The sequence below is a fragment of the Episyrphus balteatus genome, chromosome 3 (genome assembly GCF_945859705.1).
Source record: "Episyrphus balteatus chromosome 3, idEpiBalt1.1, whole genome shotgun sequence".
NCBI lineage: Eukaryota > Metazoa > Arthropoda > Insecta > Diptera > Syrphidae > Episyrphus > Episyrphus balteatus.
Genome location: NC_079136.1, coordinates 82,955,944 through 82,983,943, shown reverse-complemented (window position 1 = coordinate 82,983,943; position 28,000 = coordinate 82,955,944). Strand labels below are relative to the sequence as shown.

General features: G+C 31.1%; 2 protein-coding genes across 3 annotated transcripts; one reads left to right on the top strand and one right to left on the bottom strand.

Annotated features, from left to right (window-relative positions):
* Positions 1 to 4: 4 nt before the first annotated feature.
* On the bottom strand, positions 5 to 27,925 carry LOC129913180 (biotin--protein ligase). 2 transcript variants are annotated; one of them, XM_055991730.1, is made up of 13 exons: positions 27,366 to 27,925; positions 27,003 to 27,289; positions 21,214 to 21,370; positions 20,339 to 21,128; positions 20,073 to 20,271; positions 19,845 to 19,993; positions 16,877 to 17,033; positions 16,503 to 16,700; positions 13,087 to 13,269; positions 12,406 to 12,555; positions 12,097 to 12,240; positions 726 to 1,054; positions 5 to 661 (listed from the first exon to the last, which is right to left on the bottom strand). In XM_055991730.1, the coding sequence occupies exons 1-13, from the start codon at positions 27,496 to 27,498 to the stop codon at positions 481 to 483; spliced, it is 3,057 nt and encodes a 1,018-aa protein (XP_055847705.1). In that variant the 5' UTR covers positions 27,499 to 27,925; the 3' UTR covers positions 5 to 480. The 2 variants fall into 2 exon arrangements, with proteins under 2 accessions (XP_055847705.1, XP_055847706.1); XM_055991731.1 differs by having other exon boundaries at positions 16,877 to 17,015.
* LOC129913179 (kinase suppressor of Ras 1) lies at positions 3,630 to 10,278 on the top strand. The gene is made up of 2 exons (XM_055991729.1): positions 3,630 to 4,583; positions 6,441 to 10,278. The coding sequence occupies exon 2, from the start codon at positions 6,465 to 6,467 to the stop codon at positions 9,570 to 9,572; it is 3,108 nt and encodes a 1,035-aa protein (XP_055847704.1). The 5' UTR covers positions 3,630 to 4,583; positions 6,441 to 6,464; the 3' UTR covers positions 9,573 to 10,278.
* Positions 27,926 to 28,000: the final 75 nt, after the last annotated feature.

Sequence of the window (28,000 nt, the reverse complement as noted above, 5' to 3'; positions counted from 1 at the left end):
TAAATGAATTTTTCACTTCTTTTTATTCCCATACATTTTGATTATACCAATGATAGTTTTCAAACTTAATTGTGCTATCAGCCTCCATTCTATGCTGTCCGTTAAAACTTTTAATCATTACAATACATTACAGTCAATAAAGTACAATAATTAATATTATCTATAGATTAGGTTATAAAATGATTTGTTTAAAATTAACACGTAAATATTAGGAATAATTTATTATCTTAAACGGAAGTATAAATTGACTCGAACACACAATGAGCAGAAAAAAGCAAATAACTGGAATGCGCAGACAATTTAACAGACTTGATTCCCGCATCCGATCATATGGAATTCAGACTCGGAGCGATTTTATATTTAACAATCCCAGAATAAACTTCTATATATTGAAGTTCTTTCCAATAAAATGACTAGTGTTGTTTAATTTTTGACACCAGAACGCGTCATCTTCGATTATAATCGAATGATATTTTTCTTTTAGTTCCACTTTGGAAGGATCAATCCTTTCAGCATATCAAAGCTATTTCCATCTGGTTGAACTGACGTCACTTTGTTATTTTTCTTAGTTTTGATTTTTAAAAAGCCAAATTCATCAATACCAATGATGGTTGCCTGTTCTTTTCTACCACTTTGATCTTGAATTTCAATTTCCTGTTCTCTGTAAACGATTTATAAGTTTTATTTTAATTATTTTCGGTTTAATTATGAAATAAAAAACTTACTCATGCAACCAGAGGCTATAGTAAAGTGGGTATATTTCATCCATCCTGCCATTTTGTGCCATATCTATAAGTCTTTCGATTTCATTGAAAATTAGAGCCATCAAACGTTCGTAACCCAATAGAGGAATTTTCTGATGACTAATTCGGTTGTGTTCTTGTATTAGATCGTTTATGCACACACCGGGAACTTTATTATCCAAGTTAAGGCCAACTCCAATGTTAACCAATCCCAAGTTACCAGTTAAAGTACTTGTTACTATGAGACCTCCAATTTTATTTGTTCCATTGATGTAGATATCATTTGGCCATTTTATAGCAATATCAAGAAACTGAAATTAAACAAATATTAAAGAATTTAAGAAATACAATACATTTAAAGCAAAAACAAAATAAAAAAAAAGGATTTTTTGCAAATGGTGTAAACGTGAACATTTTGCAACAAGTCTTGCAGTATTATTTTTTTTCGAACAGAAAAACTTAAAGAAATGCTGCAGAAACCATAAACAGATGCAAAGTTACGCTTCTGTGAAATTCATAGACTACAAGAAAGAAGCAAAGAATGAAATACAGACTTGCAAAAAGATGGGATGAACCTGATAGGCTAATGGTTCTCCAACGGCCACTTTTTGCAAAAAGTGGGAAATTTACAAAAGTTAAAAAAAATGTTTTCTTCCTAGCACCATGGTATTATGAAAAAAATTTACAAAAAGTGTTTTTGAAACCAAAAAATAGGCTTTTTGCTGTGCAATGCCTCTCCTTCATACGTACGGATTTCAGGTATTATATCTATCCCCCTTTACTCTTCTGCATAATGCAGGCGAACATGTTCGTCTTCGCCATATAATCTTTCTATAATCTGCATTTATGAAGATCGCTGCATTTTCATCTACTCTCTATCCAACATTATGTGGTTGTTAAATTTTGTGTCCCCTTTCAATGCAGACGTATGTTAATCCACCATAAAGCAGCTTTGAGTTAATTTTTCAATACAGCAAGAGTAGTTTAAAGTACTAGCAGTAGATAAATGTTCCCAAAGGAAAGCAGCTATTAAAACTGAACTTTAGGACACCTTAGGACATTTATTTGTAGGAATTACAATACGTGCATTCTTTAATGTATATTTTCCCAGTGCGTTTTTTGTGCACCAATAGCTGTGTTTTATAAAATAAAGCAATGCAAAATTATGAAATATTAGGTGTGGTTTTTATTACCATAAAAAAACGCCTTGGGGCTTAACCTGAAATCTTGGCAGCACTATTATATATTAGCCCTGTTCCATTGGAGATGGTAGTTTACTACTAGTAGATGTTTTGGTTAATCTAGTACTATCATCTACTCATGCTCTTCTTCCCGCGTAGATACGTTTTGTATTGAATTCGTTGAAAGTGCGTTCCATTGAAAATCGCTAGTAAACTACTAGTAGTACTTTGCCACCTCCAAATGGAAGAGGGCTATTGAATGTTCCGAAAACAGCAGAAACAACAAAAATTTAGAGTTGTCATATTTTTCGCTTACGGGTTTTTCTTGTATTTTACATGTGTGTTTTACAAAGAGATACAAAAATGTATGCTAGCAAAACTAGTTAAATACTACATTTTGTCATTCAAAACGTCAGTTTTACGTTTATAAACAAATCCTAAACATTTTATCAAAATATTAGTTTGGTAGCACAGATTTAAAACTGTTACAGCCATATTAGGTGTGTTTTTTATTACCACCGGTCTTAACTGGATAAAAAAAACGCAGTCGGGGCTAAGCAATTTACATGTTAAATGCAACAACACCTTAGCCCCTTGGGCTTAGCTGTTAAGCCCGGAGAATTCTCTGGGCTTAACTTTTTCAACAGATTTAAATCTGTGCTACCAAATAAACTTGTTCGTAAATTGTTTAGAATTTGTTTAAAAACATCAAAACTGATGTTTGGAAGGACAATTATTATTTTAAATATTTATTTAATAGTTAGTTGAACTTTTTTTTTCAAAAACACACAAGAAACCCCAAAAGCGAAAAATATGACAACTTTATATTTTTTTGTGTCAGCTGATTTTGGAACATTTAGTATGCAGTGCTGCCAATTTTTCTCGCTAAGCCCCGAGGCGTTTTTTTTAACCAGTTAAGCCCGGTGGTAATAAAAACACACCTATTATTCACTAGTTTAAAAAATACATCTGGATGTAAAGAAATTGAAATGTCAAAAATAAATCCAAATCCATAATATTCAATATCTCACAGAGAAAAAATAGTAATTTTTAACTATTTTTCAACTATCTTCATAGTCAAAATCGGGATAACTATTTAAGATATGAATTTATTTTTGACATTTGACAATTTTACATCCAGATGTATTTTTTAAACTAGTGAATAATATGGCCGTTAAGCAAAGAGAAATCTCCGAGCTAAACAGCTAAGCCCAAGGGGCTAAGGTGTTGTTGCATTTAACATGTAAATTGCTTAGCCCCGAATGCTTAAGACTGGTTGTAATAAATAACACACCTTATAATAGGTACCACATAATTTTCGGTATACTTCCACTATTTTCAATTTTATGCGAAACAAGTCCGAACCCTATTCTCCTACCATAAAACTATCACATTCCATGACATTTTTCTATCTGACACAAAACAATTTACCCAAAGAGAAAAAAAATTCTCTTCAAAATAGTTTGGCATTTGGAAGTATTGGAATGACATTTCAAACAAAAAACCAAAATCAAATGTGTGTAAAAAGAACAAATATACACACCTTACTCCCATTCTAAAAATAAGTACAAGCGAGACCAACATATTATTCACTTCAAAATGGAATGTTGACTGGAAAATTGTATTTAAAAAAAAATAAATACATACATAAAAAAAATGACAGTCCTACTACAAGTGTACTGCTGTTGCTGTCTTTTTTTTTTTTTTTTATTTCCCATGCAAACTTTAAGTTCTGTCTGGGAGTTGTTGTTTTCACACAGCGACAGCAGCGCAACACCAAAAAGGAAAATTGATTTCCTTCACATCTCACAAAAATTTTATATATTTTTTCTTGCTTGCTTGTTATTTTTTCGTCCTGTAGGTGGTCTGGTGTGTACATATTTGTACATATATATATCGGGAAAAAAAAAATACGAAAAATCTTTCTTTTTTAAATCAATACAATATTTTGCAGTTTCTACTACCGCAAAGTATATAAAAGTCTTTTAACAAAAAAAAAAAAAGACACAAAAATTAAGAACAAAAAGAAATTTATCCAATCTTTCTCTAGCAAAATGTAGTGTCCTTGTGTTTTATTTTTTTAATGTCGCGACAAAATTTTAAGTTTTTTGTCCATGAAAAAACTAAGAAAATGCAATTTTCATTTTGTTCGTCTTAGAAAAAGAATTTAACAAAAAGAAATAAAATTACCCTGGCCTCGGGTTACGTAAAATAAAAAACGAAATATAATTAATTAAAACCACTATCGTCGCATAAAAAACGATTCGATTCGACAAAAATTTCAATATTTTTAAAAATAATACATTTTTCATATTTCTATTCTATATTCTCTTGATGGCGATCCCCTTTTTCCAGGTGGAAAATCGATTAAGTTAAAAAGTTTTTTTTTTATATATATTTCTTTACTCGTATTTATTCATTTACGCGTGTTTATTATCGGTTTTTGTTTTCTCACGATTGGTTTTATCTTTAATTCACTTTTTTTTGTTGTTCCATTTTAATTGTGGAAACAAATGAAAAGGAAATCTAAAGTTTTTCTCCCCGTTGTCGTCGTCGGTCGTCGTTGGTTGTCATCGTTGTCTCGGGGACTAGCTCGAGAAACGCTAGTGTGATTCTTAATTTTTGTGGATTAAGAATTTATTCATTTATGTTCAAAGAGGTTAGTTTGTCATTTTTTTTCTTATCTGTATTTTTTTTTTCTTTTGTTTATAAGTTTGGTCTCTCTCGCAGGTGAACAACAGACAAAGTTAAATGATACAAAAAAACTATTCTATGATGCAATTATTATTGATTAGAAATACAATGTATTTTCATTTTTGATAAAACAAATGTTGGTTGGCCGACAGAAAGCCTGTCGGCAAAGTGTGAATCATAATAATTATGTATGTACTTTTAATTTGGAGACATTATTTAGAAAGAAACCGGCAATTTTAATCATGTCACTATGCCTTTACAGGAGTTGACAGAACAACTCTGCCAAAGAGCAGTATTTCCAAAATCGATATTTGCAAATTTGTATTGCCTTTATAACCTAACAGACTGCGTTAAGTGAATGACCGGTTCGGTCCATCTTTAGCCCACAACTAACAACTTTAGCTTGTCTTTGAATTTTGTTCTTAAAACAAAATTAAAAGATATAACTTGAAACAGAACTTACATTATAGCTAAGACACTATTTTAGTTTATTACAAAGTTCAAGAGAACATCAAACAAACTACTTTCAAATATCTTTGTCGCCGGGTAAAAAGGGCCAAAGGGGTTAAGTCATAAAATTGCACTTTTCGGGTATTGATGAAATAAGAATAAACTCTTTTTTTCTCTTTTATTTGGTATCATTTACAATTAGAGCAACTTTTTACTATAAAAATAAGAGGATCAATGCCTCAAAAATTCATCGATTTTCATACATTAGCTCAACTTCAATCGCTCTTTTTAGCAAACTATCATTTATGACTTAACCCCATACTTAAGATACTTAAGATTGAATTCTAAGTTCTTTGGCAGTCTAACATAAAATTTTTCCGTCGGATCCAGAAGCCAAACAAGTTCACCTTGGTTTCGTTGGACCATAAGACATTCGTCCAGTTAAAACGGTGAAGGTGTTTTTTTTCGACAAAGTTTTTGTTTTGCTTAGAAATGGTACTTTTCGTGGACTTTTTACAGGAAGGCTGGTTTTATTCAATCGAATTGTCCAGCATGTTGCAAGAGTATCTAACAGTTTTTTTCAGTTGCCTTGCTAACGAAAATGGATTCTTTTTTTAAGTAAGAAAAACTAAAGTTTTGTCAAAACGAAAACGTGTTTTTCTTTTTCTGCTCTTAACAGTTTCCACTTTTGGGAACGAATGAAGAGCTGCTTTTATTCGGGCATTATGCTGCCTTGGGAATGTTATCCCGGACCTATTTTTGAAACTTAAACTGAAAACCTCTATTTTTTGTTATTTTAAAGGAATTGAAAAAGTTAATGTTCGCTTATTTAGAATTTAAAAAAAATAAGTTTATCTCAGAATCAAAGTTTAAATCACTTGTTCCTATTATTTTTCCGGACGAAATTCCGATTTTAAAACATTTTTTTTTTTGGTAAAAGTATGCCAAAAGCTGTTAACAGATAAATATTACATCATTTTGCTGTACTATTAAAGAGCTTATAAATAGAAAAATTTCTTCGTTTATCATTTAGTATACATTGTTGTTTCTATTATTTTTTCCATAAGTTTCAATTTGTACAAGTTTAATTTCATAGTTTCTTATCAAGGCTTAGCCAAATTATTTGTGATTCATAGGTATGCCCAACAAATTTCAGACTCATAAGCTTTTCTCGAAAATCTACTCTATGTATGCTAATTTGGTGCTGATAAGCCAATTGATATTAATTAAGTTTGATTAAAATTAAAATTTCGAGAGAGTTACAAAACCACAAAAGATTTATATGAAATGCCTTTTCATCTTAGTTTATTCTCACTGACTTTCATCAAGTTTCAACTATCACTAATAATTTTTCTTTTTTTTTTAATTTTAGTGAACTTAAAAACACAACCACAAAATGGACAACAACACATCATCCACAACAATAACAACAACAAGTGCCAATAATGGCCTTGATGTTATCCAAGGAATGATTGACATATCTGCTGACCGTTTGGAAGGACTTCGAACTCAATGTGCAACAAGTGCCACCCTAACACAACAAGAAATTCGTATCCTAGAAACCAAATTGGTGCGAATGTTTTCCGAACTACTAATAACAAAATCACGTCTACCCGAACGAATACCAGCAAGTGGTTTAGCTGCATCTGGATCCGAACTAAAACAATGGCTACGTGTAGTTGGCTTAAGCGGGGAATCTTTAAATGTTTGTGTACAAAGAATCAACACCCTGGAAGATCTACTTCAACGTTCCGATGATGAGCTACGTGCCATACTTGTTTATAATCCGAATTTTCGTGAAGAAGAAATACGCCGACTGATTAATGCAATGGAATGTCTGCGACGTTGTCGTGCAGCATTGAGTGATAATTTAAAAGAACCAGAAAATTTGTATTGGGATTCATGGGATCGTCATCATCATCATCACCACCATCATCACCATCGGGGAAGTACTGGAAATATTGGTGTGATGGCATCACCAAGAACCTATAGAACAATGAATAAGCAAAAAGCTGTACAATCACCTGTGAATAATAACTATGATTTGCAATCACCGCCTTCGACAATGAATCGACATACTCCTGATGAAACATCCAGTGCACATGGGTCAGTTCTAACATTGACACCCTCACCATCACCACCAAATTCGCCGAGTCAAAATACAAGTGGAAGTGGAACTGGTGGAGGTACCGGAAGTGGTACACCAGGACGAAGTGGACATAGAAAATCAACTCCACCGCCAAAGAAGAAACATCAAACATTGCTGACTTATCATCACCCATCAACACCATCACACAATGGAATGCAAACAAATTCAATGACTGCATCGACTAGCTCCTCATCGAGTCAAGATCCATTAGCTATACCAATAGCCAAATCGAAATCAAATGAATCGCAATTTCAAGAAGGCGCTGGTGGTGGTGTTATTACACCTGGCAGTGGTACTAACGGCAATAGTGGCACAGGAAGTTCCAATTCAACCAATTCTTCATCTGTTCCCCAGGCTATCCCGAGAACTCGACTTCATACCGATCCCAGTCCTGAATCACATTCGTCATCAATGAGTTCGGATATATTCATGGAAAACACTAATAACCTGACTGTTCCGCGATCACCATGCACTCCAATTGTATCTCTTGGAATGGGTCACATGATTGCCCATCGCTTTACGAAAGTATTCAAAATGATGTCAACCTGCGACCTTTGTCAGAAACAAATGTTCTTTGGTTTGAAATGTAAAGAATGCAAGTATCGTTGTCATAAGGATTGTGAACCAAATGTACCACCATCATGTGGCTTACCTCGCGAGTTTGTTGATGAATTTAAGAAAACTTTAAAATCAAATGAAGGTTTTCTGCCACCATCAAATATATCTCCAAATTTAAGTGGACGTAGTACGACTGTGAGTGGATATTTGCAAGGACGAAGGCAAAAAGTTCCAATCAGTGCCAGTGGACATCATCATCCTGATAGCAGTTCACCTGGTTCAAGTTGCAACAGTTCCTCGCCTTCCAGTCCGGCTCTTTTCAATCTACAACAACAACATATTAGTGGTACTAATAGTGGCGGCGGAAGTTCGACTGCAAGTGGAAGTACTAGCACTGGACCGAATCCTATTTCTACACCTTCGTCGCTTCATAAGAACACTAGCCAATTCAATTTTCCTGATGTGACTATCACTAATCACCAGACTAATCAGACTTTGTATTTACCATCATCCGCTGTGGGAGGACAAACTAGCTCTGCAACAACAAACAATAACTCGGAACACTTGGATAATAAATCATCACATCATAACTCTCAGTCAAGTATTGCGAATAGTAATAATGCTAGTTCAATGAGTTCGATTCTCATCACAAGTGGACACTTCTCGGAAAGCAGAATACATAGCGAGACTTCAAGTGGACGTACTGCGTCTAGTAGTGGTTCAGTTCTAAGTCAAATTAATCCAGAACTGGCCGATACACACAAGAGTAATGATAGCGATAAGACTGTCTCCTTATCAGGCAGTACAAGTGCTAGCACCGATTCAGACAGAACTCCAGTGAGACTGGATTCAACGGAAGAAGGTGATTCGGGCAATTGGCCACGTCAAAATTCACTCTCACTTAAAGAATGGGATATACCTTACGATGACCTTCGTTTGTTGGAGAAAATCGGCAAAGGTCGCTTTGGAACTGTACATCGAGCTCTATGGCATGGAGATGTTGCTGTGAAACTTCTCAAAGAGGACTATCTCGATGATGAACACATGTTGGAAGCATTCAAATTGGAAGTGGCAAATTTCAAAAAGACTCGACATGAAAATTTAGTGCTATTCATGGGTGCATGCATGAATCCACCATATCTGGCAATTGTGACCTCGCTGTGCAAGGGAAACACTCTCTATACCTACATTCATTTGAGACGTGATAAATTTACCATAAATCGTACCACACTAGTCGCTCAACAGATATCACAAGGCATGGGCTATCTGCATGCTCGGGGTATTTTCCACAAAGATTTGCGAACAAAGAACATATTCCTGGAGAATGGAAAAGTCATAATAACCGACTTTGGGCTGTTTAGCTCAACAAAGCTTGTGTACTGTGATATTGGACTTGGTGTGCCCAGCGGCTGGCTATGCTATTTAGCACCAGAACTGATGCGTGCATTGACGCCTTATAAGCCAACCGATGAGATATTACCATTTTCCAAAGCATCGGATGTCTATTCATTTGGTACTGTTTGGTATGAATTGCTGTGCGGAGAGTTTCCATTCAAAATGCAACCACCTCAGTCGATAATTTGGCAAGTGGGAAGAGGAATGAAACAGACACTGGCCAATTTACAAACATCGCGTGATGTCAAAGACATATTAATGCTGTGTTGGTCTTTTCAAGCAGACGACAGACCAGACTTCCCAAAATTATTAACACTTTTGGAGAGATTACCCAAGAAGCGGTTGGCTAGAAGCCCTTCGCATCCGGTACAATTATCTAGATCAGCTGAATCAGTATTCTGAGTAAAGAAAATATTCAAAGTGGACAACAGCAGCAGCATCAGTATTCATTGATACTTTATTAAGAAAATTAAACAAGTATGTATTGTAGTTTTTTTTTTTTTTTTCTTAAACAAAATTAATCATTTTGTAAATGTACAACTATGTATGTTTATATTATTGTATGTATAAATATATTTAAAAAAAGTAAAGTCTAAGCTTTTAAAAAAATACACAATTTAAAAATATTAAAATTCGATTATTGAAAAAAACTAAAAATATATCTCAACATTATGTAAAGATAAAAAAAAACTAAGAAAAATTCACAATCGAGTGATGATGCAAAACTTCCTTCTAGAATAATAAAAATTAAATAAAAAAATATCGCATCGAGTTTACACATAAACAAAAATTGAAAGAGAAACAAAAATATTATTGGCTGGCTAACTTTCATTTTATTTCGATAACAATAACTATAAACAAAGAAATGATTACCGACTTGTCTGAATTTTTAGATTATTAATAATGTTACTTTATATAAAATATTAAATTAAACAAATTAACTGTGAGAAAAAAAGGCGCATGGTATCGTAAATAAAAACAAAAACAAAAAAACAGTATGGAAATAGTGTGTAGGTCACACTTTTACTTACTACTACAACTACTATGACTAATCCCTATTAAGGGTATATTTAAATTATATATTAAATAAAAAATTCAAAAAATACTATTAAAATTAAAAACAAGTGTGTTTTACTTATGTAATAACTTTTGGAATTTTATTATGCAGGTTATCTTGTTTTCACTTGCAGGGAGAAATAAGAGCAATAACTTTCTTTTAAAAAAAGCAGTTTGTGGACCCTGCACAAGATTTTAGCTTCCTTGATACTTCAAACACTCAGAAGTTTATTAAGAGATACTAACAAAACTTTAGGAAAATAATAGATGGAGTACAAATAATATTGATTAGGTTCCCATGTTTGTATATTTTGATTAAATTTCGTTCTGCTATTAAGTACATACATAAGCGATTGACAAAAGAATACGTTTTCGAAAAAAAAAACGGAAACGATAATTTTACACTATCCGTTTAATTGCAAACTCAAAAATTGTGTACGAGAAGTATCACTTCTAACGGAGATATTAAAAAAATAATAAAAGGAGAAATCTTTCACAAAATTTCAAGAAATCAGTTAAGGCTTTAGATCGATGAAAAGATGGACAGATGGACGCATAGTAGTAAGGAAACAGTTAGGGAAAAACCTAGGTATGACATTATGTAATTTTCTTACACTCTACTGAGAGTACCCTTTTTGAGTACTTTTTTTTGCACTTAAGTGTACATAAGTATCGAAAACTTTCAATTTTAAGTTACGTGCTGGTATTTTTACCTATTTGCACACGGACATAATTACATGTTTGAATTATTTTTTACAACTTTTTTATCATATAAAAAGGCCACACTCTTACAACTCTCATTTTTACCACCAAAAATGAAAGAAAAAAGGGTAAATTCTTAGAGGAGTTTAAGAAAGGAACAATATGTGTTTATTAGTTAAAGGCAGCTTTAAGTTCTTAGTAGTACATATAGGAGAGCTAAGCAAACCACTCATTAGGGTAATTCCATGAGTGGACAGGACATTTGAAAAAATTATGCAGGCTTTTTTACTTTTTCCAATAGGAAATCACTATTTACAAACGGCAACTCTTTAGGCAATTCGCAAGAAAAGGTTCTTTATTATATACCCTTATGGCTAGAAATTTAATGCATGGAATAAAATTAAACTAAAAGCATTTTTAAAGCATAAACTTGGCAATTACAGAAGAATTTCACATGAACGTGATGGAAAAACAAGTCCACAGAAAAAAAGATGAATCTAATATTGACGATGACAATATCCCTTCGTTGGTAACATGAGTTACTAAATTAATGATATGTACGTTAGTTACCTAAATGTTTTCAAATTTTTAATCGAAATATTGAACAAATGTTTGATTTTAAAATCTTGTAATTTTTCATCTATGGATTCTTCATTTAAAACAAATTAAGATTCTAAATTTCACAAAAAAAACTTCATACTGTTGGACTCTTAAAACTCGTGTCCGATTTTTGTAACGTGGGTTACCAACAGACTTTTATTTTTTCTACGTAAATGGTTAAAATAAAAAAAATTTTTTTAACTTTATTATAAAAGTAATAGGAATGCTGCATTCATGGACAGTATTTTCGTATCAATTTATATTAAAATTGACAAAAAAAAATATCTTTTTATGTATTGGAAAATTTTTCTTAATGTAGCTAACTCAATTAGAATAGGAAGAAATAAAAACTTTGCAATGCAATAAAATTGAAAATTTTTAATTTAATTTTGAATTCCGATTAAATGATTAAACGAACAGGTTATCTACTTTCCAGACGGATAGCCAAAAATTAAGTAATTCGATTTAAAAAAGTTTATCAATTATTATTATCTGCATTTATAGATATACGTTTTTTTCTCCATTTCGCCCGAATTTAATATAATAATTTAACAAAATAAACACTTACCTCATACTTTTCAAGCTGTTTAATGGCATTCACAACAGAAATTCCAATTATGTGTTGAATAAAAGGCAATCTTTCTCCCAATGGTGAATTCAAAGGTATATGGAGTTGTAGTGAGAACATAGCACATCCCAATGGACTTAACCACTAAACAAATAAATGATTAAAAAAGTATTTAAATTATTGCTATTGTTATTAACAATTCTTTATATAAATAAAAAAAGAAATAAACTTAAGAAAATAGAACATTATTTGACAAAAAAAAAAAACGATAAAGATTATAAATCGTAAGATAAAAAATATAACACTTACTTGATTATTACTTCGACCAAGGCCATCAGTTTGTTGCCTTGGCAAAACGGCTATCCCATGAGTGAGATTTAATTCAGAAATAATATGCATTGAACTGCTTATTATTGGCGCATAAATAACTAAACGACCAATGTCTTTAGTTGATAAATTCTGAAAATAAATAATTAATTATAGCTGCGTTCCTTTGGAAATATTTATCTACTGCTTAGTACTTAAAACTACTTTGAACTACTTTTGCTATACTGAAAAAGTAGTTCAAAGCTGCCTTAAGTACTAAGCAGTAGATAAATATTTCCAAAGGAACGCAGCTTATATACTAGTACTAGTATAAAAGTAAATACTCCAATCTCCAAAAATACGTTATATGAGGCCTTCAAATAATAATCGATGAAATATCATTTGAAAACTATGCACTATAACTATACAAGACTTTGAAGAGCTCTGTTGTAGAATCCAAAGGAACTTTTCAAAAAATTGTTTTACAGACCAAAAGCTTTATGCCTTGAATTAATGTTTTTGATTTTATTAGAGAAAACATAAGCACTTAATTTAAAGAAAAGTGGACTTGACCCATTGTTAATCTGAACGCCTCATATGTATTTGGAAAAATGTACATGATATTTTATGGAGATATGTAAAATAAAAAAAATACACGTTAAACATTTAAAAGAAAATACTTACATCAAAGTAATCAATAGTTGAAAAGTCATCGGGACAATTATGAATTAAAATTGGAAGAACATTTGTTTTGGCGCTTGGAACTGTTTCATTTTTCCCACAGAATTTCATTGAGAGCTTTGATGTTTGTATCATATTATCAGCATTGTATAAGCTCTTTAGCTTTTCCAGAACTTCAAATTTAAGCTGAAAAAAATAGAAATAAACTGTTAAGTAATGGTTATTAGAATATTATGAAAAAGTCAAGTAATACCAATATGATATGATCCTCAAACTCATTTTAAAACAAGTTTTTTAGGTATGGTATCCATATTATGAGATAATTTCGCAAATTGAATAATTTCCTATACGATTTGACACTCGAATTGAGGTAATTTGCGAAATAACGAAATTGCATTTAATAACAATACCAATAGACCATACCTATGTATATCCAAAATAGAATTTCTGTACAACTTGACTGTGGTTCAGTTTCGCATAAAATTCCCCAATAAAAACATCCAAGTCAAGTTGTATTCAAAGTCAGAAGTTCTTCGGTCGATCTTTGGTAAAAATTGATTGATATTTGGATTGTGAGTAGCCCTGTGACCTATAAGGTCTATTGTGTCCCCTTTAAAGCTTGCTAAGTTGGTTCCTCATATTAACTTAATTTCTTTCAGGAAATTAAGTATTTGGGGTATGCTTAGGTACTTTCTTAGCTTGCAGTGGCCCATGAAAAGACCTGTGGTTATACTGAAGTTATGCCTATATCAGCTGATAATGAATTTAAAAGGTCTTGGTTGTAGCTCCCGAGAAGCATTTTGACCTGTCTTATGCCCGTCGTACACTTAACGTTCAACGCACTCAACGCGAATTTAACAAATTAATTATAAAAAAACGACGCCACTATACGTATACTTTTTAATTAATTCGTTTAGTAGCGATCTCCAACTATCTAAAACTCTTTGTTTGAATATAATTGAAAGCACCATCAATTAGAATTTAAGGTTTTAAATTTGCGTTGAATGCGTTGAACGCTAGGTGTACGACGGGCATTAGTTTTGGTAGTTTTGTCCAGTCTTGTGCTCTTCTCGTCACCTGGTTTTTTTAATACGAGATTAAATTCTGTGCATATCACAATGGCGTTTACTTCAGCCTGAAAGATACTTGGGGATTGACCCATTGGTACGGGGAGTTAAGTACTAGGCCCAAAATTTTCTGCACCTGTACCTTCCTCTGTTCTCGATCCGGCTGTATACCATTTGATGGTGTTTTCTTTAAGAGATTAGTTAATTAGCAAAGATAAAGCCATTTAAAGGAAACGGTTACCAAAACCATGAATAGTTTTTCGACTTAGAATTCACTGGTCAACAAGGTTTTTGCCACAAGAACATATGTTAGTTCTTTAGGTTCTAAAGGTTTTTAATGTGCTGAACTCGAATCAGAAGTCAGAAAATTTTATTGGCCTCCGTTTTCGAAATATTACAGTTAGAAAATGCAAAAAAACGTAATTTTGGCTGTTTTCGAGTATATGTTTTTATGTGGGGTAATTCATTGTGAATGAATTTGTAACAGTACCTATAAGAACTGCAAAAATGCAAAAAAAAAGTTTTTTTTTATAGAACGGAGGCTAATAGAATTTTTCTGATTGCGGATTCCAGTTCAGCAACCCAAAAACCTCTAGAAAAGTATATTTTTGTTCTTGTGGCAAAAATTCTGTGACCAGTGATTTAAACTTTAGATTAAGTTTAGTTTCTCTTTGGCTTATTAACTGAAACTTAAGATATCTCGAGTTGTAATAAAGATGTCGGGAAAATTTAAACAGTTTTTGTTTATGATAAATTACCCCACATAAAAACAGATCCTCGAAAACAGCCAAAATGACGTATTTTTAGCATATTATAACGGTAATATTTCAAAAACGGAGGCCAAACAAATTTTTCTGACTTCAGATTCGCGTTCAGCATATCAACAACCTATAGAAAAGTATATTTTGATTCTTGTGGCAAAAAGAAGTTCAAGTTTGTTGACCAGTGATTATTGGGACCCATGGAGCAAATGGTAGATATCTTTTCTGGAAGGGTTTCCTCAGCTTTCTAAAATAAATACTTCAAATAAATAAGAAATAAAAATACCCAGGGATAAAAAATCGTTGAATTTGTATCTAAACTTTTTTGGGTTATACAGTGCCGCTCACTTGAATAGCACACCTTTTTTTTTTAGTTATAAGTGCATATAATTCCTGTCTCTTAATACCAAAATGATCAATATTTTACTTTTTGGTATGTCCCCTTATGCACTCTCTCTGTGAGCGAAATCATTCATTTTCAATGACCCGTTAGTTAAATTTTGCAATTTTTTGCGGAACAACTCTGAAAAAAGTGCTCCTATTCTGGCTCACTTGAATAGCACATCCGCTTTTTTCTTAGTTTTCGAGTGCAAATCAAAGAAGGTAGAAATGCAGAAATGTTCTCCGATGTCTTTTAGTAATTTAAAGCTGATTTTTAGTTTAAGTGGGTCCCACCAAAATAATTGGTAGAGGAAGAAAAAGCGAAAATCATGAGTGCCCCCGTCTATTCGCCAAAAAAGGTAAAAAAATGCAACAAACCCGGAAATTTCTTTTCAATTTTTTTACGCAATGAGTCCAATTGTGAATAAAATATGAAAGGGTGAACAGTAAGTGCTGTTACTGCAGCTGACAGAAGAGCGATTCTACGACTCGCGTCAAATTCACATGACTCTTCTGCCAAAATAAAGGAAAAAGTGGTGTAAAAGCAAGTGCTTCCATATTTAAACCACTGATTTCGACGGCTAAACAGTTGAAGCCATTAAAGCTAAAGACAAAACCATCGATAAACACCTCCCGTAAAGTGCAACTCCTAAGTTTCTGTCGATCTTATGACATGAAATAAAGCATGTTTTCTCCGATAAGAAAAAAATTAGTTTAGATGGCCCCAAAATTATTTTTTTTCGAAATTTTATTTTGGGCTTATATTTGAATTATATAAGTGCTTCTTCACAAAAAGTTTCGTTGAAATCGAATAAGCCGTTTCGGAGAATATCGGATTTAAACAAAAAAAAAAACGGTTCTATGGCAGGTACCCTTAATAATGATGTTCAAAAAAAAAGACAGACAGACTGACAGAAAGACAGACGGACTTCTGCTTTTATTTAAAATTATATTGAATCAAAAAAAATAAAAGTAAATGAAACTGAAAACAACTATATTGTGTTACTAAGGTCTACTGCAAGGGTTTTATGTATGTATAACGGTTGGAAAAATATTCAGAATTTTTGGAGATCTTAACTCATTTTCACTATTATTTCTGTTTTATTGGAATTTCTTTGTGGATTTTTTAAAGCCTAATTATACTTTAAATGCTCTCTTTTTTTTATTTCATAGGAAACATATTTCAAATAGTAAATAAATAATAACTTACCTCATGTCTTCCCAAAAAAAACGCATTTTGGTAGGTTATTTTTGGTTCCTGTAATACTGCGTCTTTTTTCGTCGTGAAACCAAGGTGTTTTACCAAAAGATCAGCAAAAATTTCCAAACGATTTTTTTCATTCTCTTTCAAAACTTTGTATTTACTTTCATCAGACTCGTATTCAGATGGATTTGTTTCCAAATGCACCTACAAAAAATCCACAGAAGAAAAATAAATATAATGTTTATTGATATTCAAGAAAAAGTTAAAAAATGAGTTATGTATTAACAAAAATGGGTTATTTTTCAAAATTAGATCAGTCAGAAAATTTAGTTTCTATTGTTAAACACAACCCGTTTTAGTTTTGAAATTCATTATAATACCTGAGAGAATACAGCTTTTCCGCCGCTCTTCAAATTGGTGGCCAAAAGCAAACTTGGAGTATTCCACGTCTCCTCAGAACCCAGAACCTTAACGTCCAAATTGTGCATGTCTCCTTGTAGATCTTTCATTTCAATGGACCTTGGACACACTAGAGCTCTAAGCCGGATGTAATGTGACCACAAATACGAAGAAGTTTTCACACACGAGCAAAAAAACGACGATATAAAGACAAAAAAAAAGTTTTCGAGCAAGCAGGCAAATGATGGTATTTTTTGTGTTTTTTGGTTTGATTGGTTATGATAACGGTTTATAGCTTTATGACTTTAGAACTGCATTGTGTAGTTTGGTTTTGCAATTGGTATGGTATATGCTTGCGTTATGATTATGGAAGCTGATACGCTTAGAAATACATACGTGCGTTAGTTTTACCAAGATTTTCATCCGATGAAGGTGAATTGTGTTCTAAAATCCTTTTTTTTTTGTTTTTTTTGTTAGGTAGGTAATGGTACTATAATGGTTAGCGGACTATTTTTCTTTTCACAATCCAAATACATTCATAAAATTATAAATAAGCAGCTTTCAAAATTGATTGATGAATCATGAAAATGAAGAAAAACAAAAATGGATGAGTCAAAGTTTTTGTTTCAATAAATATTTGACATACATTTTCAACCAAAGTTTGAGTTAGTTCTTGAATTTGTTGTTTTTCAAAAAAATCCTTGATCTGTGCCGAGCATTTGAACCAAAATAATAACTGTTTGAATTATAAAAACAGACTTTGCAATTCCCGATATTTGGTTCACTGTCATGATTGATTAAAACATGAATAAGAAGTGGTTCATAGTTTAAAAGCCTTGAGATTGTGATACGCATAAAGCAAATGTATGTACAGTATCAAATTATTATACATAAAATATATCGATCCGCAGGAAGGAGGTAACAAATAAAGAGAGCTTTTGGGTTGGGCTTATTGAATACTATCTATAGAGATTGAGAAGTAGATACTACCCCGATCTCCATGAGGTTAGTAAAGACGAAGGTATGTTTCAACCGGAAACCGGCTATAAAATAGGTTTTACCATGGAGCAAAGAAAATATTATATCAACCAACCGAATCAATTTCTTTTAACTTAGTTACAGCGTTAATGATTGAATTTGGCAGAATAGGCAAAAATCTTGGGTTCTTTTTAAATGATTTTGACAGAATCTGAATAAATGAATAAATTAAAAAAATACTTGCATATTTTCTGTGAACATGTTTATTCCCCACTTAGAGCTTGATAATATAATGAACAGCGAAACCAGAAGTTCTAAGTACTTTAACGTTTAACTGATGCGGAAGTTATTCCTTGCCGGTTATTATCATATTATAATGGACTACCTTACACTAGTCTGAGTATATCTATCGACAACTTCTTTTTTAAGATTGTCGAAATGAATATTTGCGTTAAAATATTTTCTAAAATATTTTCGTTTTAACTTTAAACTAAATGATAAAAAAAAATTCATTTGAATATACAGAGTGTTATTGATATATCAATACTTTAAAGAAATTGTTTTTGGAATTTTTATTCAGGAGGTGCAATTTTCTCATTTGAAAATGATATTTAGAAAAGGACCTATTAAATGTTTTTTTTTTTAATAAACAATAGATTTTTCATCAATCTTGGATGTTGTTTTGTTTAAATAAAATACGTTTTATGCATATCAGAAATACATAGACCATAAATGATCTTCTGATTCTGATTAAAAAACAAACACAATTTATCGGTTACACAACACTATTTACTCAAATTTCTATAGCGTTCCCGGAAATTACGATCACGGAAATTACGTGACAATGTAAAACGAAATATTTTTTCAAACTCACTTCATTTGTTGAGCTGTTCTAAACAGAAACTTGTAATTTGGCACAGTGATGGGTCTTGTGGTGCATACAAAGAAAAAAATCGAAATTTTGAAATTTTCAATTCAGGGGGCGTGGTAAGCACCCATTTTCGCTAAATTTTCATCAAATATCTTAGAACACTTCTGATTGTAGTAGAATTTTGAAACTTGGTAGAATTTAAAGCTTGTAGTTTATACAAAGAAAAAGATTGTAATGTGAGAATTTTAACCAGGGGGCGTGGCAACCGCCCATTTTCGCTGAAATTTCATCAAATATTTTAGAGCACTTCTGATAGAATCATCGTAAAAATGTTGACAATGCGTCATATTTCTTGGGACAACTTTTATTGAAATATAAATAATGATGTTATTTAATTTATTTGTAAGATATGTTCATTGTTAAATGTTATGAAGAATATTGTGTATATTGATTATTGACTTTAATGTGGTTTTAAGCCATTTGAATTTCAGTTTTTGGGTATTGAAAGTGTTCCGGGAACGCTTTTTTGGGTATATTAGATGGAATAGAAATGAAAACTTTTGAGTATATTTCTAGATGCATGCTCTGATGTCTTCCTTTACTATACTTTTTTTTTTTGTTTCCCCTAATTCAATTTTTTTAATTAAAACACCCTTTTCAAAGTGACACTCTGTATATCAAATAAACTCAATTTGCCAAGTCTGTGTAAGTGAGTGGGCGAGCGATAAAATTTGAAAAAAATTAAATTAAATTAGTTCCAAAGACCAAATTGTATAATACATGATTAAAAAAAACGATTATGAAAAATAGATGAATGCCAAACGATTTTTAATTAAAAATTTAGATACATAGCTGCGAAAATTTTTTTATTTATCAATTTGAAGCCAATAGTTAGTTTCATTCTCGTTGTGAAAAATTCATAAGAAAAAATTTGTTTACAAAATAAATATTGTATACAAAAGATTTAATTTACACACACGCACACACAGTTATTTAAAGAGATTTGGCATATAAAAACGCCATTTTAGATTAATTAAAAAAAAAAGTGGAAAATAAACCACAAAATATACACAAACAAACAAAAAACATGCAAAACTTACGGTTTTTTTGACAGAGTCGAACTCGATTCTTCACTATCGGTGGAAAAATTCTTTTTTACCGGCGATGGATGGTAACAAAAAATATAATGCATCATCTTAACTTTTTGCCATTTATCATAAGAAAACTGAACAAGCTCATGTTCACGAACCTAAGGGGAAACAATTAATGTTCATATAAAAAATCAATAAAAACAAACTATGTACTAAATGTAAATGTACTAAATTTACCTCGGCAGTACGATATGTTGGGAGTACAATGTGCAAGACATCAGAGCACAGGGAGAGAAGTTTCCCACCTTGTAGAAAAAAGTCTACTAAAATCTCTCCTAAATCGGAAGTAACAGATCCACATATCACCAAAAGCGACGTGTTGTCAAACCATGACTTTTCTTTTACTTGTTGGGATGTCAGAGGATAGACAGTATACCTGAAAAAAATTAAAATAAATACATTTAAACACGGAATTAGATCAACAATTAGTATTAACTTCTTACATATCTCTCTCCAGAATATTTTTAAGTGTTGAAACCACATTATCTCTTGAAGTTGCAACATCAGAGTAGACTAAAATATTTAGAGGTTTACACTCCTTCAGACTTTCTTTGCTTCTTCGAAGACTTGGCCGTTTAGTATTGTTTTTAACAGCTGAAATCGCATCTGAGGTTTTACTTGCCAAAGTTTCAGCCTTTTTCTCATCTTTGATAACAGCTTTGTCTACTGGAACTCCAGATACAACTGGAGGAGGTTCTGATATTGTTCTTGGAATAGGTTCGATTTTAGCAGTAACTATTGATTCTAAATGAGACGGCTTCGTCTCGATTACTTCTTCGGTGGGATTTGGTTTTTTAACTTCGACTGGTTTTGTGGGTGACTTGGGTGAAGATTTTATAACGGAATCTTCTTTAACTGACTTAATTGCTGGCTCTTCAGGCACACGCTTCATTGGACTAACCTTGGCTTCTATTTTAGGTTTTTCACTTAGTACCTTGATGGGCGATGATTTTCGGGAATCAACTTCTTCATTAGTTTGAGATGAAAGATCAGATAGATTTTTACCCGATGGTATCAAATCTGGTTTAACTATTCCAGTTTTGCCTTCTGTTCGATTTTTATTGTACTCAAATTCGGTTGCCTGGTTTGCCAACACACTTAAACTACGTAGGCCATCTAAGTGCTTAAGCCATTCTTCTTCGCCAAGTTGAAATTCACATCGTGATGTGAGCTGCTTGCGAAAATGTTTTTTCATCACTTCATAAGGTTGAGGCTGACCTTCATATCCAACAGCTATATTAAGTATGCATATAAGAAAAGATATGGAAAACCAATACACAACTATAATTTTTTAATGAAATTTATGATTGCGCCTTACATTCAATACGAATTAAAGGTAGCGAATCGTTAATGCATAAATTGTTTTGCAAAAATGTTGCTATGAGTAGGTTTGTAAAATGATCAATGTCGCTTTCAAGTAGTACCGCAAAATGTGAGTCGACTTTCCATGCAATTGGCTTACCGTATTTTTCAATCTAAAAAATAAGGAAATATTCAATACATTTATTGATTTTTTTTTAACTAAAAAAATAATTTAAAATTGGAAAAGGTTGTTATTTTATCTCATTAGAGATTTGTCATTACCTACTAAATCTATTATATGTAAGTACCTAAAGCCCAAGAAATATACCGAGAGAAAATAAATTCATGAATGAATCGTTTCGACGCAAAAATTCACCCTTAATAGTAAGTTCAAAGGCCCAAAAACGGATGTGACGTTAGAAAGTCACACCCGTTACATCTTATTTGAAGATATTCTCAGACAACACAATAGTAACAATACTTTTAAAATTAGAAACAATGAAACAAATTAATATACTTGATTGTAAATGTATTAAAATACTTAATTAAGTGAAAAGGTAAATAAATAAGAGCGAAAAACATCCAAAAATATGCCTATAAGCTCTCATAGAATTATCCTTAAATCAATTTCAGAATCAATTTATCATTTATGCAAAATCAAACATTTAATTTTTATTTTACTTAAATTCCTGATTAAAATTTTAATGTAATCTTAACAATTGTAAAATTTTCTTTCAGACCTTAATGGCCATTAGCCAAATAAATTCTAAATAAATAAATAAATATTGACCTTGAAAAAAGTATTTTGGAGTTGAATAAAAATGTTATTCGGTCCGGATGGTAATTTTTCTATTTAAATAATAATTTCCAGGCTTTATCGAAGCCTTGTTTCTCTTGATGTTTTTCTCTGAGAGAGAAAGGGAAGAACTATGTAGTTAAAAAACCCTATACAATTTACGTACCGGACACGTTACGTCACATTACCTAAGATCTATTAGTTAAGCCAAGTTAACTGATCGGGTCATTCCCTGTATAATTTGATATAATTTCAGCCTTTTAAGATTGTGGTAAAAACGCTAAAGTTTTTGTTTTTACTTTCAAATCTTAAATATACACAAATTGACAGCAGGAAGAGGATTCACCTTACAAATGGAAAAAAATCCTAATAATTAGAAATTATTGCTTTAATTTTGCAATTTTTTTAATTTAAAATACATAAGTATTAAAATACATAAGCAATGCTAATTTGATTATATGTATGTTAATAAATACATAATTTTAAAGTTGCAATAGGAAGACCATAGACTGTTTTTATTTAATGCTCTGTATAAGAAAAAAGAAAACAATTTTTGATTAAAAAAGAAATTCTGAAAATGAGTGATGAGGAAATTTTGTGTAGAAAAAACATGTTCTGTGTGGACAAAATAGTAGTTTTGGTATTTTTTAATATATTTATACTCGCTTATGTTTTATACATGGTTCAAACGAACAAAAATCGGTTGAAAATTGAGAACCCTGCGTCAAAAGGGAAGACGATTAATATTTTTAGGCTAACGGCTTTTTCACTTAAAATTTAAAAAAAAAATCTGTTGGTGCATAATCGAGGCACATGCGAGTAAAAATAAGCACGTTATAGCTAAATTAATATCTGTTTGATGCAAAAAGGCGCAGATCCGGATCAGAATTCTTATTGAAACAACCGAAAATATTTGTTTTTATTTATTGTTTATCAAGTATTGATTTGTAGTTCGAAACATACTAAAAAACTAAGTTATTTGTTTACTAGGCTTAAATATGAAAGCAAATTTATCACATTTTGGTGCAAATGCGAGGGGAGGGGAGGGGAGGCAGATCCAAACTTTAAAAAATAGCAGTAATTAATTACATAAAAATTTTTTTTATTGAACTTAAAATTTGTTTAAAAACAGGTTTAAATAGGCAAATTTTTAATAGAATGTCATTTTAAAACATTCGTGAAATAATCAATTTTTTAAACAGTTCCTTTTTATTTCCCTTCCCTTTGTAATAAAATAAGGAATTTTTAGAAAAAAGATTTGAAAATCGTTAGAATAAGTTAAAAAAATTTTGCAATATTTTTTAAAAATACAAAAATGTGTTTTTTGAAAATTTTCTGAAATTTTACTTCTGTATAAAATTGTTTTGTTGAAGTCGGCTTAGTCGGTTCAAAACATATTTTTTTTTAAGTTGGATCTCACTTGTAGCTTTACACACGCAAATTTTCAAGTATTTTTTGAAAAAAAAAAAATTACTTTTCTATTCCCGTTATATGGCAGGTACCGTTAGTTTTAGTCCTAAAAAAAAAGTAGTTTAGGCTGTAGCTCGAGGTACATATAAACAGACAGACAGACAGAATAATTGCAGGACCCACTTTTTTGGCATTCTACATCATCGTAATGTCATGTCTGATTGTTATCTCGAGTTCGATTTTTTTTACGAATCCTAAAGTTGCCCTATAGTACTACTTCCAACATATATCGCAAGTAAAAAGCGTTTTTTTTTTATTTGTGACTTTAGATGTGTTTTATAATTCATGTAATCCTACGTTCTATCGGGATTATTTTTATTGAACCAAAAAAATAGCTCTTATTTTGATAAACAAATTGCTTGTTAGCTTTGGTAGAAAAAAAAAGATGGAGCATTAGTTGAAAAATAAACAAATATGAGCGTAAAATAGATTTTAGTCGCTCTAAAAGCTTAATATGATTAAAGGATTGAAAGCAGAGTTTATTCTTAGTTCTTCATAGTCATTTACAAAAATATTAAAAAATATAAAAAAATAATAAATTCTACTTGTACAAGTCCATGCCATCGCCGAGTCAAAAACAACATATCGACATATTTTTAAGCGCAAGCTCGTAACCACAACAAAACGGAAAGGCTTAAGGCAATTTCTTTTATAACATCCAAAACACGTGCACTTTACATTAAAGTCCATTCAACTTTTCTTTATAACATGCTACCACCACCGAAGGCAAAAAAAACCAAGAAACCTATAAACTTGAATATAACATGTAAATCTAACCACCCCCTTAAGAGCACATTGTACGTTTGTGTGAATGATGTTAAATTTACCTATTAATTTCAAATTGCACAATTTGGCTTCATATTTTTTAAAACTAAAATAGATAAACACTAAACCCTACAACCAACAGCTACTGTATTTTTTCTTTTATTTGTCCTCGATTTTCCTTTCTTGGAATATAACCACTTTACTTTGGTTCAAATCAACTCATTTTTACTTGCGATATAGGAACTATAGGGCAAGTTTAGGATTCGTAAAAAAATTCGAACTCGATATAACAATCACTCATGACATTACGATGATAGAGAATTGCTAAAAAGTGGGTCCCGCCTGTCTGTCTGTCTGCCTCTATCTCGAGCTTTAGCCCAAAGTAATTCAAAGTTTCTTTCAAACTTGGTAGTTTAGTGTTTTAACTAATTCCCTAGAAGGGAAATTGAATTTTTTTTGGGACCAAAATTAACAGTACTTGCCATATGACTTAAATGGAAAAAGTTAATTTTCTCAAAAATGGCTCTAACGATTTTGATTAAAAAAATACGTGCAGTGTGGCAAATAAAGGCCTACTTTTGAAGTCAACCAAAATTTTCCGATTTCAACCAAAATTTTTAAATAGAAGCGTCTTAGTTATATTAAAATTTCCAAAAACTTTCAACATTTTCAGTTTTGGGTTTTTTAAAAATTTTTCAACTTTTTTTTTTTTTGAAAAACCTATTTTTTGAAAACGCGTTGATATTTTTACTTGCGATATAGGTCCTATTCTTATATATCAAGTTATGCGTAATATGCGTAAATTTGTTTGGACCAAAAATAACGGTACCTGTCATATACCAAATTTAGAAAAGTTTGATTTTCTTTAACGGCTCCTTAAAAATCAAGTATGTATTAGTTTTTAAATAAATGAAAAAGTTTAATGAAAACAGTTTTTTTTTTCCTTATTAACGGTAATTCCCATAGAACCGTTTTTTAAGTTTCAAACTGTATTCCATTGCTAGTTCAATTTTAACAAATTTTATATTGTTTTAATATAAATCAAAAACAAAATTTACAAAATTTGTATATACAAAGTTTTTAGTTCTAAGAGCAAGTTCGTGTGACCCAGTCCTGCATTTTATTTTTTTTTTTTTTTAATTTCGGTTTTATATGCCAAATAATATTATTTTCTGATAGCATACCATTTTTTTTTTTTAATTAAGAAAAACTAGTTATGTTTAAAAAAAATCCAAAAATTCTTTTTTCTACAAGAAACTAAATTGAATAAAATCAGTTTGAAGATTAAAATTTTTAAATCATTCAAAAATGTGTTTTTGTCGTTTAAAAAAAAATTATTTTTTTTTACAATTCTAATTTTGAATTAGTAATAAATTACTTTCTTGGAAACTATATGAGTTTTTTAAATTAATAACACTGGCCAACAATTTTCAACTTCTTAAAATTTTTCAGAAAGATTTACATATATCAAATTTTATAGATTTGGGTTCAGTTAGCCCAAAAATCATATTGTTTTTTTTTCTAGCAGCTCTAGTTTTTGAAATATTTAATTTTTCATATTAATTTTAAAGTTTTCTTATTTTGAGCGTTTATTAAAATTTTCCAAAAAAATGTATATTAAACTCAATGTATTTGGGATCAGTAATCTTAAAAATCACATTTATTTTTTTTCTAGGAGCTCTATTTTTTGAAATATTTTAGTTTTCCGAATTTTGGGGGTAATTTCGTGCTTATTTTAACTGTTTGTTAACATTTTCCAGAAATTTTCTTATCGAACCTAATGCAATTGGGTTCACTTAGCCTAAAAATCACACTGGTTGCTTTCTAGGAGCTCTATTTATTAGATATTTTAATTTTTCACATTTTTGGGGTAATTTCATACTATTTTTTTTAGATTTTATTATTACAAGCATTTTTAAAGTTTTGTTGGAAAAATTTGTTTCGAATGTAATGTATTTCGGTTCAGTAAGTAAAAAAAATACAAAAAAAAAAATTAACTAAACAAAATTTAACAAAAAAAAAATTGTATGAATTTCTAAGTCTTTTCATATATGAATAATTTAAAAAACTAGAGCTATTAGAAAAATACTAATGTTATTTTTGGAATCAGCATCAAATTTAGTAAGAAATGATAAACCTATAAATGACTCATATAAATGTTGTTAATTTAACAAACTTTTTCGAGAATTCTTCCCATCTTCAGGTTTAAAGCAAATTAATTTACTTTATTTATAAAATTAATGACAAAATTTAATAAAATTTTTGGTTTTATGAATGCTATAAGAAACTTTAACATCATAAGCAAATTTCACAATAAGAGCAAGTACGTGCGACCCCAGTCGTGCATTTTATTTTTGTATGCAATAAATTCTTAACTAGGTCATTATACAATATATACATACACACAAAAACTTTGTTCTATGCCCTTTTGTATGTATGTATATTTTTTTTTTTTTTAGATTCATCAACCACCTAAAGCCTTTACCTGCTGTCTTAATAAAAATGTCTTGGCATATTCTCAAACGACAACATACTACACCATAGTTTTTTGTCAAAACAATAATAAGCCTATTCTTTCATAACACTACTCATCACCTAGAACAAAAAAATGCAAAAGGAAAAGGAAACAACCAACTTAATGATCGGAAGTGATTCCTACCAAGTTCCTCCAAAGAATGGGTATATTCTAATATGAATGACCTTATTTGAATTTATTATTAAAAAATATGTAAAATCGATTAGCAAATAAAATAAAATAAGAAACTTTCTCTTACCATAACATTTTCCAAACTGGTTTCCTGCAATGATGGAATAATATCAGTCTCAAGGAGTAAATGCACAATTTTTCCCTTATCCAAATTGAGTTCTTCATCTGACGACGACGAACTACAATTGAATGGAATTAAAGTAGGTGGTTCAGGGAACGTAACCCATGGGCCAATGTGAATGTTTTGTGATGGCGTTAAACAGCAACCTCTGTGATCGGCAAACATCCAAAGAAGGTCACAGACCTTTGCTTCAGAACGATTAGTGCATAGTTCTGAAGTGACTAGATTTGCTTCTAAAGAGGTTTAATGATTTCATAATCAGAAAATATAGAAAATACTTAATCAAGGTCATTTTGTTTTGGAACTTACCATAACCATCTTTTGGTAGTACATAGAATACTACACTGGATTTCTCAGAAAATTTTTCCGCGATTTTTGTGCAAGCTTTCTGAATGCGCCACGATTGGACAAATGTTGCAGTGATATAGTAAAGGGATAACATTGTCACTTAATTTTGTATTCTTTTGGATTGAATACTGAAACTTTTTTCTAATGAAAAAAAGGCAACCAAATTGTAGGTTCGATTTAGTGAGTGCTATGGGAGATGTGGCCTTATTTTTAATGCTCCTGACTGAATTAGATAGAATTCAGTTAATTTCTTCCTTATGATGTCATATTAATTATTGATTATAAATAATATACAACACGATTAGAAAGTGGGAGGATTTTGGCAAAATATTTATGGGAGAATTTTTATTAGTCTCCACGACAACTTAGAATAACAAATAGGTATTTTGGTTTTTCTTATTTACTAACGGTTTAGGGAGATAAGAAAACTTCGTGTTGCGATCTACTTAAGCAGAGTAACAGAATGCTGGCTAGAGTTTGTGGAATTTTTCTTCTGCACACACGATTTCGTAACTAGAAGAAAATTGTGACAGTTGTATGCTTTTTAAGAGAATTATTTGCAAAAAGAAGAGATAGTGAGAATTTTTAAAGAGAAG